This window comes from Coffea arabica, chromosome 3e, assembly GCF_036785885.1.
Source record: "Coffea arabica cultivar ET-39 chromosome 3e, Coffea Arabica ET-39 HiFi, whole genome shotgun sequence".
Lineage (NCBI taxonomy): Eukaryota > Viridiplantae > Streptophyta > Magnoliopsida > Gentianales > Rubiaceae > Coffea > Coffea arabica.
Window position 1 is genome coordinate 7804624 of NC_092315.1, and position 18030 is coordinate 7822653.

General features: G+C 33.7%; 1 protein-coding gene across 2 annotated transcripts; it reads left to right on the forward strand.

Annotated features, from left to right (window-relative positions):
- Positions 1-3924: 3924 nt before the first annotated feature.
- LOC113736335 (UPF0481 protein At3g47200) lies at positions 3925-6431 on the forward strand. Of its 2 annotated transcripts, none has more exons than XM_027263253.2 (2): positions 3925-4125; positions 4792-6431. In XM_027263253.2, the coding sequence occupies exon 2, from the start codon at positions 4816-4818 to the stop codon at positions 6298-6300; it is 1485 nt and encodes a 494-aa protein (XP_027119054.1). In that variant the 5' UTR covers positions 3925-4125; positions 4792-4815; the 3' UTR covers positions 6301-6431. The 2 variants fall into 2 exon arrangements, with proteins under 2 accessions (XP_027119054.1, XP_027119055.1); XM_027263254.2 differs by having other exon boundaries at positions 4797-6431.
- Positions 6432-18030: the final 11599 nt, after the last annotated feature.

Here is an 18030-nt window from a genome sequence, read left to right on the forward strand (position 1 = left end):
AACTCTTATTATAAATGTTTTTTGAAATATTTGATATAATGTATGATTAAGTACTTTTTTGAATTGTTTTTATTTATGTATTAGTGTTGCATTATATTTAAAAAAAATTTATTTTTAAAAAATAAATCAATCCAAACAAACATGTCAAGTGTCATATTTGTTAAACTTGTCATATATGTTATGTATTTTAAGTTTTTTCTACTCTCACATAACAAGTGTGGGATGGTCACTAAATTTGACACCGATATTGAGAATCCCGACTGCTAGTTTTTAATTTTATGTATCAAGCCATCATTCAAGGCCGACTGCTTGTTTTTGACTGACACCGAGTCCCGACTGCTTGTTTTTGACTCAGACAAATGTCTTTTTTATGTATCAAGCCATCAAGGCCGTCCATCCATCCTTGCATGTTAACATGCATTGATGACGTCTGATGTGAAGCTTGTAAATGCTGCCATTGATATGGACCACAACATCTTCCGTTCTTGGTGCTTGATTAGTTGTAACTTGTAACCTTCCATAAAAAAAAAATGAAAACAGACATCCAGTTAATTTTCCACATAATCATCATTTTCCCTTAATCAGAAAATTTAGATAGGATATTCTTATCGAGGATGATAATCATCTAAGTGAGCTGCCGGTCACAACATCTTCAATTCTTGGTGCTTCAGTTCCAACCCTGAAAAAGAAAAAAAAGAGTTAATTTTTGGATTCAGTGATCCTACTTTTTTTTTTTTTTAAATTTGGAAGGATTAGGGGAATAATAAAATATTGTTGTTGGAGTTGAAGATTGTCCTGGTCTCACATTTGAAGATTAGGCTATCTGCGGTATCAATCTCTTTTGCTGGTATCCTAGTACCATATATATATATATATACTAGAGGTACTTGAGCTGTGCAACGCACAGCTTGGGCCCCTTAGAAATTTAGTCAAACAAATAACATCAAATTATTTTGGCACATGATAAATCAATAGAAATATAGGAGAAAATTGGGCCTCAAAACAATTAAAATTAACAAATGTTATTTGAACTCTCATTTTTGTTAATCACATTTTCACTATTATTTTTATCATATAGTTTTTATTTATTGTAGGAATACAATTAATAAAATATGGAGTATAAATAAAATTTCCCTCAAAATTTGTTGTGAAGAGAAATTCCATCTATGAAGTTAATACCTCTATTTATTGTGATTTGAATAAAGAATTTTGAACTATTATTATGATAATACCCAAAAAAGAGAGAAAATCAATACACTACAAGTGCATTGCTGTATTAATTAGCAGCATAGTCTTAGTTGTAACTAAATCAAAAGCAGTCATAATGCTTCCAGTATTTTAATAATGAGAAAAAGTTTAGAAAGCCACTAAGACATGTCACAATCTTCAACATCAATATAACTTACTCTAAAGTTTCACATTTTTCTTTCTTTATTTATTTAAATCCCGTTTAAAGGTGACAACATTATCCTGTAGCTCCAGAATATAAATAGTAAGGTTAGATAAAAAATATGAATTGCTACGTTTCCATATCTACATATACAAATTAGAATTGAACCATTTTTTTTGTTGCAAAAACATCTTCCTAATCAAAATTGAATTTTCTAACAATTTTTAATTGTGACTTCTACCACCAACTACAATTTTTATATGCCAACCCAATTGATACTACAGAACCTGAATAATTAAAAAACAAACAAAAATTAACGTTAGTTTAAATATATACAAAATCTTATAGAACACAGAAGTAGAAGAATGCCTAACTAGATTTATCTTGGTGGAAGCATCACATGATATATCTTTTCTCTTTAAAAAATACACAAAATTGTAGATAATTACAAAATGTAACCAAAAAACAAAGAAAAAGAAAAAAAAATGTGAATTAAGAAATCAAATTGTGGGAGGAGAAAAGAAAAGAAAGAATTATTGTTCTATTCTTCATAGAAAATGATCATTGGTATAAAATGAATTTTAAGATCTTTTTACATATTTTAATAGTTCACCTTTTATCCATGAAAAATACCAAATAATAGCATCATCCTATAAATTTAACAAACAAATGCCAGTTGACTATAACATTATGATCGAAGAATAGAGCAAATATGAGAGATTAGACATGAAGAAAAAAAAGGAAGAAAAGAAAATGTAAAATGGGATAAAAAAATAATAAAAAGTTCTCTTTGTTAAGTAGCTCATCATCTCGACGAAAAAAAAAAAGAATATGGCAACAATTTTAGTTAGATTAGTTTTAAAAAATAAAAAATAACAGCACTTGCCGCAAGAAGAAGAAGAAGCGACACAGTTGATTTTTTGAAGGAGAAAAAATATTTTAATTATTTTGGCCCAATTGAATCAAAAAAGGAAAGGAAAAATTTATCTAAAATGACCAAGAATCCACTTGTCAAAAATATGTGCAATACATGTGTCAAAAAGATGGAGTGCTATAGTAACTTGGCTTTTTTCTTATATAATAGGTAGATATATATATATATATAATTTTTTTTGAGTCGAATCATCATATTTTTGTATTATTTAGAAAATTAGAATAAGAAAATCGTTAAAGATGTAAATCAAATATGCTTTCATGTGTGTCATTGACAACTGCAACTTCTGTCGTTAGTGCTTCAGAAATAGCCTTTAAAAAATGCAGAAAAGAAACGTTAAAAGTAAATGACTGATAAGTTGATCAATTACATGCGCCCAGAGGAGGAAGAGGGAGAGAGGGAAAGGAAGGAAAGAGAAAGGAGAGAGAGAGAGGAAAAAAATAAGAGCTGATGCGAGAGAGAGGGAAGAAAGAAAGACGGGAAGAAGAAAAAAAAAAAAAAGAGGAGTCCGGTGCCAGCTAATGATGGAGATGGTGGTAGACTGAGGCGTGAGGAGGAAAAAGAAGAAAAGAGGGCAAAAAATTTTTTGTGTGTACATGAGTATTTGAGATATGTATTTAAAAAATTTTGAAGAATTTTTTAAAATTACTAGACAAAAAAAACTTATAGTCAAAAAACTTGCCTTTCAAACAGACGCCTAGTTCTGTATAGTTTTCATCGTGTAAATGCACAGTGCATTTGATGGGTAGGTAGTCTCTTTGTTACTGTATAAAAGCATACCAGTCTCTATCAATAAAAATTTATAAGTTTACATAAAAAAGCATACTTTGTAATTACTTTGTTTATGGTTGGTGGAACTCAAACTCAAATTCACTAGTTAATCAGCACAGACTCGAGTGCTCTTCCCTAACCAAGGCCCCATTTGGTAAGTAAATTTTTTGGATGTTTGTTTAAAACTTTACTGTAACTTACTATAGCAGTTTTTAAAAAAAATTTTGAAATGTATACATTTTTTAATATTATAAAGTGTATAGCTTAAAAATTTTGAAAAGTCTTTTGAGGTTACTGTAATTAAAGTTTTTAAAAAACTTGTAACAGACAAATTTAACAAAAAACTTATCTTCCAAACAAGGCCCAAGTACGAAGCAAGTTATTAATTTACTTATGTTTTTATTACTCGTATTTGGTACATACTCATATAGTTTTATTATGCATAAGAATTTTATTTTTGTGCACATTAAATCAATATATGAAAATAAATGCTTATGTGAGTGTATAGTACCATGGAGGAATTACATCAGTAGAATAGTACGAGACACGTCACTCCAAGGCAACCGAGTTGGTCTCACTAAAGGTTAGTACACCCGAGATGACACGTCACTCCAAGGCAATCGAGTTGGTCTCACTAAAGGTTAGTACATCCGAGATTCAGTGTCCGAGCCTTGTCATAAAAATGAGAAATAATCCAACAATTGGAATAAGGGTTGAGGTCTGAAACGGACCTTTTTTTGACCAAAAAAAAAAAGAGAATAGTACGAGACACAATTATTCCGCGGCACAATTGCAGCCATTTAAGTTCAACTGTGCAGGTCCCTACTCTCATGTCATTTTTCTCCTGGTGGGGCAAGGGATCTGTGGAGGCAATGCTTTTATCTGCTGGTACGTTTCTTATCCATTCATAGGGAAGTTCCTTGGTTCATCTCTTGCAGAAACATCTCATTGGAGAGGAGGGGTCGGCAAATATTCTTGACATTCAACTCCAACACCAGAGCTTTTCTAGCCTCCTGAGGTGAAATTCTTGGTATGATTGAAACACCAGATCTTCTGAGCATTTACTCTAGTTTTTCTGAATATCGTCCATTATATAATCCTCTATATTCTAAAATCCTATTGTTAATAAGTATTTGCCCTATTTGATGCGCTGAATTTCATCCGTAATTTAGTAAAATGCTTGTGGTGTAATAGCTGGAATATCTCAGACATCAAAATAAGAATATAGTTGTTGCTTCGTTATCGTTTGAGATAATCAAAGAGATGAAATCTCCCAAGACTGATTTTTTTTTTTTTTTTCTGTTTGTTCCTCTGTATCCGAAAGTTTGCCTATTATGTATTCCATTACAGAAAAGAAGTTGGGCTATCCAAACCTTAACTTTTCTCGAACTTATTAGGTGGTCACAGTAATCCATACAAAGATTCTTACCTTTATAACATGCTACATAAGTTACCATGATGAACAACCACAAAACTGTGCTGTTTTCTTTCATTTTTGTTTCTGTTTTGTCTCGAGGTTACGTTAGAGGACGCTTAGCCGTGGCTTTAAGCATTTTGAACCAGTACTTTAAATCCAAAAACTCTTGGCCTGTTGCGCATCTGCCGTCGCCGCATGTCTTCACCGTTGCCTTCGGTTATTTAGTTAGCTATTGAAGCCATATCTGTTAATCACGTGCATCTTCTTTTCATTCCCTAGTGCAGCGGTTTTTCTGAAGTAAACATGCAGCATAGTGAAGGACAAGACGTCTCAGAAGACATCTCCATCACCATGCAAAATGAGCTAGATGGTGTTATTGACTCAGAGTTAGAATGCAGCATCTTTAGAATACACAACCTACTGCGGAAGGTAAACGAGAGTGCTTATGAACCAGAGATCATAGCAATTGGACCATATCATCACAGAAAATCTGATCTCAAGAGCATGAAGGACCACAAGTTGCTGTACCTGAAATTACTTCTTCGTCAAAAAAATACTGACGTGAAAAAATGTGTTGAAGCAGTGGAGCCACTGGAGAGAGATGCACGAAAATACTATGCAGAGCCCATAGGCCCAGAACTCTCACGACAAGAATTTGTCAAAATGATGGTGTTAGATGGCTGTTTTATCATAAAATTATTACTTTACTTCGAAAGAATGGATTCGGTGGACAGAAATGATCCTATTTTCAAACAAGATTGGATTCTGAACAGTTTACAGCGCGATTTAATGTTATTGGAGAACCAGCTTCCTTTCTTCATTCTCTGCAAATTGTATGAAACACTTGAGCTTCCAAACGAAGAAGGCGGATTGATTAGTCTTGCCTTGAACTTTTTCATTGATCTTTTACCAGTTCAAGTGTCAGCAATCAAAAATGGAAATGCACTATACAACATCAGACATTTACTTGACGAGAACAGAAATCCACTGGATGACATCAGACATTTGCTTGACTTGATTCACAGATTTTGGTCGACGTCAAAACTCAAGCCTCAGAATGATGCGGAAAGGAGTACAGGAGGGCACGAGTCGATCCGTTTTTCCACACAATGTCATTTGCCTGACTTGATTCACAGATATTGGTCGACTCCAAAAGTCAAGCCTCAAAATGATATGAAAAGGAGCACAGAAGAGTCCGAGTTGATCCCTTGTTCCACACAACTTGCAGATGCTGGAATCGAGTTACTGAAAATCGACCAAGTAGACATATTTGACATACAATTTGACAATGGTTCACTGCAGATCCCAACATTGGTCATTGAAGACCGGACGGAATCTTTCCTCCGAAACCTCATTGCCTATGAGCAATATTCTGGGGGTGGGGGCTATGTGACAGACTATGTGACATTCTTGGGTTGCCTCATCAAGTCTAAAAAGGATGTAACAAAACTGTCCCACCATGGAATCATTCATAACCGTATTGGTGAGAATGAAGTCATCTCTCAAATGTTGAACAAAATGATTGTCTGCATAGTTGGGCCAAGTAGCAATTCCCATTACGCTGAGATATGCAGTAGAGTGAACATCCATTGCAGCAGACCTGTGAATCGATGGAGGGCTACGTTAAGGAGAAAATATTGCAACAGTCCTTGGGGAATAATTTCGATTATTGCTGCCTCTTCTCTGCTGATACTTACTTTGTTACAGACTACATTTACGATTTTATCTTGGAAGAGCCCTTACTTTGACAAATTAAGACCATCTGTTAGTTTGTCGAAGACTGTGTAACAAAACGTTTGAGTTTCTGTCCTGTTGCAACTCGCGAGCTTTGGATCAAGGACCATTGATTTTCAATGCTGTATATTGTATGGAACTTTGTTCTTGTTTTCCACTAAAACCTTTCTGCTTTACCTTGTCAACTCTCATCATGCCATGTTTATTCAAGAGTCAAATTCAAATCACTAATCATAAATCAAAATTTCTAAAGCATCTTGAATTTTCTGTGCAAAGTGTTCAATTTCTGGGCTTTTAGTTAGGTTCTTTTTTCACTTTCAATGAGATTACCAAATTAAGGGTCAATCGTGTGCTTTCCTATTTTAGTCTATTTTGGTACTAACAAAACAACTTGTATGCTAGAGTCTGACATTTTTCCAACTTTCTGTGGGCAAATGTTTAACTAGCTATTTTATCGAGCAAAAATCCTTTACTACATGAAAGACTATACTTGAGACGTAGCTATTTCACAAAATTGGTTTGTAATTTCCTTTCAAGCATTGGATCAAGATCCTATGATTCTGCAAGGTGTACGAGTTCTCATGGAAATACTTATACCCCTTGATTGCAATCATAGTTTGTACATGTCTGAAGACATAAACTTGAACACAACATTCAAATTGTGTCAATATAACGATTGATTGATATGCCACAGAAAAGATTAGGTAGCAATTTGATTAAAACTCCTTGAGTGGATACTGAATAGTTTGCAGATCGACCTTCCCGTCTTCAATGGATGGCTGAGTCAAAGCTAAACTATTTGAATGGTCTCTGGGGTATAATTTCGATTCTTGCTGCCTCTCTTCTGCTGCTACTTTTGTTACAGACAATATTTTCGATTTTATCTTGGAAGAGCCATTAGTTTGACAAATTAAGACCATCAGTTTAGTTTGTCGAAGATTAAATTTGTTTTTTTTTTTTTTTGAACAAAAAAATTGCTTTGATTGTCTTATTAAAATACTCCAAAACCAAACACGCTACAGAAAAGATTAGGTAGCAATTTGAATAAATCTATTTGATGTTGTTGGAATTTCACCTTTCTCCTTAATTCTCTGCCAATTGTATAACGCTATTGGGCTTCGATATAAAGATAGTGGATCCATTGATCTTTCCGCGGGACCGCTCAAGTGATCTTTTGCCAGGTGCAGGGACAGGATGTGAAAGTGAGAGTTAATTCACATGATAACCTCACACATTTGCTTGACTTAATTCACAGAAATTGGTCGAGTCTGAGGCTCAAGCCCTCCGCGGTTTAGCTTTTTTTACATAATCCGTATGATTTCAAAAACTATATATAACCCCCTCATAGTTTGGATTAAAGTATCAAAGTGACAGAAATGATCATTCATAACGGAGTCACCTAAAATATCAAAAATACCCTTATGTAAAGTTGAAAATTATTTATTAACCAAGAGGGGTTATGTGTATATTTTGAAAACCATAAGGGGGGTATATGGTAAAGTATTAAACTATAAGGGAGTTATATGGTAAAATATAAAAATCATACGGGATTAGTGTGTCATATATTTTTAAGGGTAATTTCGATATTTTTAGAAGTTTCGTTACGAATGACTATTTTCGTTACTTTGATACTTTAATTCAAATCATGAGGGGGTTATGTATAGTTTTTGAAACCATAGGAGAGTTATGTAAAAAAATACTAAATCACAAGGGGTAAAATGTAATTTGCCCTTTTTTTTAGCAGAAAACTGTATAATCCAAGACATGCACAATTTGTTTCATATAACTGAAATTGTATCTCAAATGCGGGTCTGGTGTAGAAAGTCATTAACGGTTTGGATCAGATCATATCAGGTAGTCCTATCTGAAATATTCATTCCAATTTATTTGATTTTGAAATTAATGGCTGAAATCAGACTTTTAAGCTAATGTAAGCCGGCAAGAGCCATTATTAGTTTTACAAGATGAAGTCATATTTGAGCTAAGTCTTGGGTGACCTTTATTTATCAAACAAAAAAGAACTAAATGTCTTGTGGCTTTAAAACGTAAAAAAAGAAATAACTACATATATAGGTAAATCATTGCACTGTATTATTATTAACACTGAAAAACATAGAAATGTAACATTTTCAAACAAGTTAAAGATTTCATAAAAAAAAAAAAAGCTCCAATGAATTTGATCAAAAAACCCACAAAATCTTGAGTGAGAAAAAGAGTCTTGGAACTGAAAACCAACAATTCCTCCAAACTGCAACGGGCAATGGTATTCTTTCTTATCCCTCCGCGTAGCAAAAGCAAAACCAACTGGAAATAAAAATGGTAAGCTTAGTCTGTATCCTCTCCGTCATAACCCAATCATATTTTGCACTAATACTTTCTTAAAACTGAGAGTTCAAAGTCATCAATCAATTGAGGCCCTTTTCAACATAAGATAGAAAATTTTGTACACTGTTTTAGGTGTTTTAGGATAGCAATTGCATGATTACAAGAAGTTAACATTTTATCAAGTAATTACTGGGTTTAGAAATAAGCGTAGCAAAAGAATAAAATGAAAAGATGAAACTTCAAATAATTGAACTTAACTTTAAAACTTCAAATAGTTATTATCAATTAAGTAACTGACATTGTAATGTTATAAAGCTGCCCAAGAAGTTGTTTAGGGTTCTTAATTAGAATAGCCATCAAAGTGTTTTCGGGTATTTTATTTATTTTTCTAGTCCATGTTTCTTCTTAGCAGTTTTCTTTTTTTTCACATTTCCTAATCTATTGATATTTTTTTAGTAGTTTCTTACTTTCCAAATAGTTTCCAAGTTTAATGTTTTCTGTTTTGTTAAATTTCTACTAGCCTAGAGCCCTATAGATAGGCACTGTAATATTCATACCAGTTCTTTTGAAGTGGAGGAGTCTAACACAGAACATCAAGTCCCAGGCTAAACAATTATCAATAAAGCTACCCAAGGAGCAGTTTGAAAATCTTAATTGTGATAGCCATCATAGTATATTTTTTTTTTTAGTGTTTTATTTATTTTTCTAGTCCATATTTCTTGTTAGCAGTTTTATTTTTCATTAGGTTTCCTTTTCTGTTTAAATGTTTTTAGTAGTTTGTTGCTTTCTAAGTAGATTCCTAGTTTGATATTTCCTATTTTATTAAGTTCTTTACTAGCCTAGAGTCTTTACACAAGTCCAGCTATAGTATTCATTTCAGACTTTTCTCGATTAAACAATTTTGGTTGATTTCATGATCAATTGTTCTTGAGTGCGATCAAGGTAAAGATTATGTTGAATCTTTTTTTTTTTTTTTTTATAGCCTTGAATTCATTTTTTTTTATAGAGGGAGTTCGTATAACCCTTTTCTGCTCTACGCTTTTGTTTTGTATCGTTATTGTGCATTACAAAAGTTAACACACTAACTCCTCTCATACTTTACATATAATAAGATAAGATGTCACACAGATTATTAATGGAGTTTTGGTCAAATTAGTAGCAGTATTTTGTTGTAAGGACTCACTTATTTGTAATGGAACTACTAAGGAATGGATTAACTCAACATTTGAAACATATTGGAATGGCATAAAAAATAGAAAGTTTAAGGACTAAAAATAATTTTGTAGAAAAGTTTGACTTTGGTATTAATTGACCTCAAAATTTTCTTTTTTTTTTTTAAATCAACATTTTTGCAAAATCAACATAGATGTGTAGATACTCCAAAAGAATAATTGATGTATGTAAATTTGTGTGTGTGTCTATCCAAATACCCAATCTTGATGTTTCATTAAGTTTCTTTTCCTGGTTGATCTTTCCGTTTATAGAAAAATGCAGTTTTTATATATTCAAACTTTGACATATGAGCAATTTTAGTTCCCAAACTTTTGACAAAAGCAAATATGGTACCCAATTTTTCAACTTTTGAGCACATTTAGTACATTTAACAATTTTTTCCAAAATTGTAACTGAAAAAAGCCATGTGATAGTCACATATCCGACGACTATTGTATAAAACATGTCAAAAAAATGTAAATTATTCTTCTAACACTAAGTACTTAGTTTAAGGACTAAATTTAACTTTTTTTTGTTAGTATCTTTTTATATAATAGTTGGCGAAAATGTGACTCTTTCCTATTGCAATTTGAAAAAAATCCATCAAAGGTTATAAATGCTTGTGCTCAAAAGTTCAAAGATTGGGTACCAGATTTGCTTTTGTCTAAAGTTTGGGAAATAAAATTGCTCATGTGTCAAAATTTGGATACCAAAATTGCATTTTTCTCTTCAGTTTATGTCTCATTTATTGTTATATTCTAGATTGTCCTATCAATTTCTATTCGAAGACGAACAGTTTGACATAAAATGGTTATGAAGAATAAGATACTACTGTAGAAGAAGAGAGCAGTTAAGATCTGTTAGTCTTTACCACTTAACGGACGCACTCTGGGACTTGCCTTTGACCTCTTTTTCCTCCGTCTTTCCAGCATTATTCTCACGGGAAACATTTTCGTAAAGCATTTTTGTTAACGTGCTGGTAGTGTCATCCGTCGATCCTTCAGTATCAAAATTTTGACTGCTCTCATCTGTACGTAGCAAAGATGAACAAGTCATGTAAGAATTCATCAACATCAGTTGTGTTGTATTTTTCATCTGCTTTAACATGAAAGGTAAGATGACTGAGTAAAAGATTATGTGAATAAACTTTAGAACATCCATTGGTTTAATATATGCACATGAAATGAACAAGGAGGAAAGTTGAATGTTACCTTGCTCGTCAACTATTTGGAATTTAAACTGTGCTCCCTCAAGGTTTAAGTTTTTACTGGTTGGCCTAAAAATATAATAAAATAACAAGGGTTTTTACTGCTTGATGTAATACTAGTTGGTTAATTTTGTTTTGAAATTAGTCCAAGATTAACTTGCAAATTTTACCTTACTTCACATGGAAAACAAAATATTACTTCTACTTCATATTTATGCACTTTCTCTTGCAGTTTAAAACATGATGTCCAACCACTTTTCCTTATCACATGCATACGTTCAACACAGAAATTGCCAGAATATTTTTTGTTTTACAAATACCTTAAAAAATAACCATCCAAATGCAGTCGATGTTATGGAGATATACATTTATGTACGCAGGACATAAGTGCTGATAAATATATTGTTGAATTCTTGATTTATATATTGAGTCTCTTTACTCGATTTTCTCCTCGGGTTTTCCTCCCTAACATTTCTCCCCAAGAAAAGAAGAGCTCTTTGCTGTAGGTATTACATAACTAAAAATTTGTTTCGTTGGTAATTAACAGCAAAGCGTCCACGATTTGGTTTTTTTAACTCTATAACTCTCAAAGGAACACATTCTTAAGATGAAGAATTATGTTGGCTAGCTCATGATTGGTCTGCAAACTCCTTCGTGCATCAGTTCAAAAGTCTTGTATTTTCTGTTATGGTTTATCATATTTGGATTGCACGTAACGCTGTGATGAGGTTCAGCGTACGGTAATTGTTTATGTGGCGTTGTCCCGCATCGACTTTTGTATAAGGAAACATTTCCCTTAGTTGCCTATAAATATAGTGGGCCTGTGATGGGGTTAAGTGCACCAAAACCAAGACAGCATTAGTGGGCTATTTGGGCCTTTGGGTCATTAAACCTTTTGTTTAGTTAAATACTTTTGGGCTCTCTTGTGCTTTTAGTATTAGGTATTTTGGGCTTAGGAACACTTTCCTAAGACATCTTTTGTATTTTCTTCTTCATAGTAAAATATTGCTCCTCCTCCGCCCGTGGACGTAGGTCAATTTGACTGAATCACGTAAATTCCTGTGTTCTTGTTTTACTTATTTCTGCTTTGTTATTTGTCTTTTGGGGTTGCCAAAAATCCTTTCGTCAATTTCCTGGGCCAGACCTAACAAATTGGTATCAGAGCTTCTTCGGAGGCTTTGGATTTTGTGGCAACAATGACAATAACAAAGACTGTCGTCGAGAAATTCGACAGGAATGTCAACTTCGAGATGTGACAACTCAAGATGGAGCCCATTTTGGTTCAAGACGGAGTTGATCTAGCGATACACGGAATTGAGAAAAAGCCAGAGGGTGTGACAGATGCAAATTTTGCTGAGATGAATAAGAAGGCAAGATCCAGTATTATCTTAAATCTCTTTGACGAGATTTTGCGGGAGGTAACCACTGAGACTTCGGCAAAGGCCATGTGGGACAAACTCAAGGTCTTGTACATAAAGAAGACAGTTGCTAAGCGGCTTTATTTGAAACAAAGTTTGTATATGCTTCGCATGACTGAAGGTACATCTATACTCTCACATCTTGATAAATTTGATTCCATTATTATGGATTTGGAGAATATAGATTCGAAAATTGATGATGAGGATCAGGCCCTGTTACTTTTGTGTTCCTTTTCCCAATCTTTTAAACATTTTCGCGATACTATGATTTATGAAAAAGAAATAATTTCGTATCGAAAAATTAAATCTGTATTAAAATCTAATGAGCAGATAGACAGGGATATTACTGGAGAATTTAGTGGAGGTCAGGTAGAAGGTCTGGTTGTTAGGGCAGAACTGAGAGAAGAGAATTTGATAAAAATAGATCTAAATCCAGACATAAAAATGTGGAATGCAATTATTGTCATAAAATGGGGCACATTAAGGCAGATTGTTTCAAATTAAAAAATAAATTGAAACAAAAGGGGAAACCTGGTGAGAAAAATTTTGAGACTGCCGAAGCTGGTGTTGCAGCTGATGAGAGTGAAGGAAATATTTTCTTTGTGACTGATGACAGGACAATAGCTAAAAATGAATGGATTTTAGATCCGGGGTGTTCTTATCACATGTGTCCCAATAGGGATTTATTTTCCACTTATGAATCTTATAATGATGGAATTATTTTGATGGGCAATAATGCCGCTTGCAATGTTGTTGGTAAGGGTACAATTCGAATTAAAATGCATGATGGTATTGTGTTGACGCTTACTAATGTTAGACATGTTCCTGATTTGAAAAAGAATCTCATCTTTTTAGGCACCATAGAGGCTCTTGGGTGCAAATACACAGCTGAAAATAGCGTTATGAAGGTTTCTAAAGGTGCTCTCGTTGTAATGAAAGCTTGCAATGTTGGTAGTTTATATGTTTTGCAGGGATCTATTGTCACAGGTTCGATTGCCGTTTCGTCATCATCATCTTTGTCTGATTCTGACATCACCAAATTGTGGCATATGCATTTGGGACATATGAGCGAGAAAGGCTTGGGCATACTAAGCAAAAGGGGACTTCTTTGAGGTCAGAGTACTGGATCACTGGAATTCTGTGAACATTGTATCTTTGGGAAGCAAAAAAGAGTTAGTTTCAGTTTTTCAGTAATTCATAAGACGAAAGGTACTCTTGATTATATTCATTCAGATTTATAGGGTCCATCTCGTGTTCCGTCTAAGGGCGGTTCCAGGTATATGTTGACTTTCATTGATGATTATTCAAAGAAAGTTTGGGTTTATTTTCTTAAACATAAGAATGATGTTTACCTCACTTTCAAGTAATGGAAAATTTTGATTGAGAAACAGACAGGTAAACAAATCAAGCGGCTTAGAACAGATAATGGCATGGAATTTTGTGAAAGAGAATTTGATGAATTTTGCAAGAATGAAGGAATTGTTCGGCATCATACTGTCAGGATGACGCCTCAACAAAACGGTGTGGCTGAACGTATGAACAGAACACTTTTGGAGAGAGCGAGGTGCATGATCTTTAACGCAGGGTTGGCAAAGGATTTTTGGGCTGAACCAATTTCTATGGCCTGTTATATTGTCAATCGTGCTCCTTCTGTTGCTCTTAATTTCAAAACTCCTGAGAAAGTTTGGTCAGGTACTCCTGCTGATTATTCTGATTTTAAAATTTTTGAGTGTCCAGCATATATGCATATAAATGATGAAAAATTGGAATCTCGAGTTAAAAAGTGTATTTTTCTTGGGTATACTTCTGGGATGAAAGGATACAGATTATGGTGTACTGATCCTAAATTTTCAAAATTTATAATCAGTAGAGATGTTACTATTGATGAATTCTCTATGTTATCTTTCAAGAAGGAGTCTTCTAGTTCTTGTCAAACAGATGATAGTATGCAGAAGCAGGTGGAGCTTGAGATTGGTAGTTCTGGTCCTTCTATTCAACAAGTGCCAGTAGATGCATCTGAATCTACTGATGAAAACAATTCAGAAGAGAAAGAATATTCCATTGTCAGAGATAGACCAAGGAGGGATATTCGACCACCACAAAGATATGCAAATTTGGTTGCATATGTTTTGTCTATTGCAGAAGAAACTGATGTAGTTGATGAGCCTACTACTTATTCAGATGCGATTTCTTGTGATGATTCTACTAAGTGGTTGGTTGCGATGAATGAAGAAATTGAGTCTCTCCATCGAAATGGAACTTGGGTTCTTGTGAAGCCGCCTCCAAGTAAGAAAATTGTTAGATACAAATGGGTCTTCAAGAAGAAAGAAGGTATTCCAGGAGTTGAAGATGCAAGGTACAAAGCACGTTTGGTTGCAAAGGGTTATAGTCAGGTACAAGGTGTTGATTTTAATGAAATATTTTCACCTGTTGTTAAGCATAACTCTATTTGTGTTTTGCTTGATTTAGTTGCCATGTATGATTTAGAGTTGGAGCAACTTGATGTTAAGACAACTTTCTTACATGGTGAATTTGAAGAAAAAATTTATATGAGGCAACCTCAGGAATTTGAAATTGAGGGAAAGGAAGACCATGTTTGTTTGTTAAAGAAATCCTTATATGGATTGAAACAATCTCCAAAACAGTGGTATAAGAGGTTTGACACTTTTATGTTGAGTCATGGTTATTCAAAGAGTATGTATGATAGTTGCGTTTACTTCCGGAAATTAGATGATGGTTCTTTTATTTATTTGCTGCTTTATATTGATGACATGCTCATTGCTGCCAAGAATTTGTCAGAAATTCACACTTTGAAGTTGCAGTTAAGTAGTGAATTTGACATGAAACATTTGGGAGCAGCTAAGAAAATTCTTGGCATGGAGATCAAAAGAGACCGAGGAGCTGAAAAATTATTCTAGACTCAAGAAAATTATCTTGAGAAGGTCTGGGAGAAATTTGGCATGAAAGATACTAAACCTGTTACTACTCCTCTTGCTAATCATGTTCGACTATCTGCTGCTCAGTCACCACAGTCAGTTGAAAAGGAAGAGTATATGGTACGGGTTCCTTATTCCAACGCAGTTGGTAGCATTATGAATGCAATGGTTTGTACTTGTCCAGATATTGCACAAGCAGTCAGTGTGGTTAGCAGGTATATGTCGTGTCCTGAAAAAGCATATTGGCAGGCTATGAAGTGGATTCTCAGATACTTACGAGAGACTTCAAATTGTAGTTTGGAGTTTGGAAGAAATAATGACACTTTGGTTGGTTTTGTAGATTCTGACTATGTTAGGGATCTTGACAGGAGAAGATCACTTTCAGGTTACGTATTTTGCATTGGCGGTTGTGTAGTTAGTTGAAAAGCTACTTTACAACCCGTTGTAACTTTATCTACTATGGAGGCAGAATATATGGCCATGATTGACGCAATCAAAGAAGCCTTGTGGTTGAAGAGTTTGTTTGGCGAACTTAGTCTGCATTAAGGTGTTACTACTATTTACTGTGATAGTCAAAGTGCCATTCATTTGACTAAAAACCAGATGTATCATGAGAGGACGAAACACATTGATGTGAAATTTCATTTCATTCGAGATACTATTGTTGGGGGAAAAGTCCTTGTTCAGAAAATCAGTACCAAAGAGAATCCTGCTGACATGTTCACGAACCTCTTCCAGTTTACAAGTTCAAACAATGGTTGAATTGGGTTGGTATTCGTTGTTGGTGATTTAGACCCATTGGGGCTTATGTGGAGAATGTGGAGTAGTTTTGCTATTGTTGATGTTAGGGACACACCATGGTGGAGATTTGTTAATGTCGCGTTGTCCCACATCGGTTTTTGTATAAGGGAACCTTTCCCGTAGTTGCATATAAATATAGTGGGCCTGTGATGGCGTTAAGTGCACCAAAACCAAGAGAGCATTAGTGAGCTATTTGGACCTTTGGGTCATTAAGCCTTTTGTTTAGTTAAATACTTTTGGGTTCTCTTGTGTTTTTAGTATTAGGTGTTTTGGATTTAGAAACACTTTCCTAAGGCATCTTTTGTATTCTCTTCTTCATAGTAAAATATTGTGCCTCCTCCGCCCGTGGACGTTGGTCAATTTGACCGAACCACTTAAATTCCTGTGTTCTTGTTTTACTTATTTCTGCTTTGTTATTTGTCTTTTGGGGTTATCAAAAATCCTTTCATCAATTCTCCGGAGCCATACCTAACAGTAATAGCTTAGGGTAAGATTCCAAAAACTCATGAAACTTGGAAGTTGGCTTTAGAATGAGGTTTGTCTTGTAAATGTTTTAGTTAGCTTTTGAGACTTTGTAAATGGATAGGCTACTTTTATGCATTTAAGATTCTTTTAAAAAATTTCTTTTTCAGTAGGAAAAAGTGGAACTTAATAGAGGAGGAATTTGAATTCGAGACTTTTAATTCCTGAAATCTCAACTTTAACCACTAAATTAAGTTTTTGTTGAATACATATTTAAGATTGTTTCTCTTGTAAATCTTCATTGTTGATCTTAAAAATAAGTTTTACAGTTTGCTTGAAGACAGAGATATATATATATATGTATATATATATATTAAACTGAAAGAAATGATATATACACTCCACTTATATAAACCTCTTGTTTTGCTTTTTCCTTATGTGGAAAAACAAAACTTTTGTGCGCATTTTTATTATGAGAGTTTTTTTTTAGTCCTTTCATTTAATAGAAAAACAGAATGTGGAATATATAGATCAATATTCTTAATTAATGTAGATAAGTAAAGCTTGTAATCTTCTCAATTAGGAAAAAGTTGAATATATGTGAATCTTATATCTTTTCCTTTTTCTAATTCCCTTCTTAAAATGCAGTTCTTATTACATTAATTTCTAATCGTTGGTGTATCTTATAAATTTATTCCATAAATCTTTCGTCTAAAAATTAAACTAAATTAAACTTGAAATTAGTACATACCGGTGACTCTTCTTGAATGTCTCCGTCTCGTATTTGGGTTATTGGGCACAACTTCTTCACTTGCTGGTACTCCAGTCTCAACCTTAAAAAAATATATATAAAACAAGAAGTTAATTCACACTGTGTTTCTAATATTTGGAGAAATTTAGGAAAGAAATGGATTAATTATATGCATAACAGGTTTCATCTGAAAAGGTTGCGAAAATTAGAGGTACAATTTTCAATTCACCCCTTCACCACCTCACTTTTTGAATCCCATCCTTCCTCTACTTTAGAAAAGCGGGGAAAAAATACCAAAAGGGGGTTATGTGTATTTTTTGAAAACCATAAGGTGATTATATGATAAAATATTAAATTATAAGGGGATTATATGGTAAAATATAAAAATTATACGGGGTTAGTGTGTTATATATTTATAAGGATAATTTCGATATTTTTAAAAGTTTCGTTGCAAATGACTATTTCCGTCACTTTGACACTTTAATCTAAATTAAGAGGGGGTTATGTATATTTTTTAAAACTATAGGGGAGTTATGTAAAAAATACTAAACTACAGAGGGTTAAAGTGAAATTTGCCCCTTTTTTAAGTGGCGTGCTATGTACCTCCAAGCACAGTATTTAGGGCATTTTTGCACTAATCAAATTAATTAGATGTTACATTTCAAACTCTAA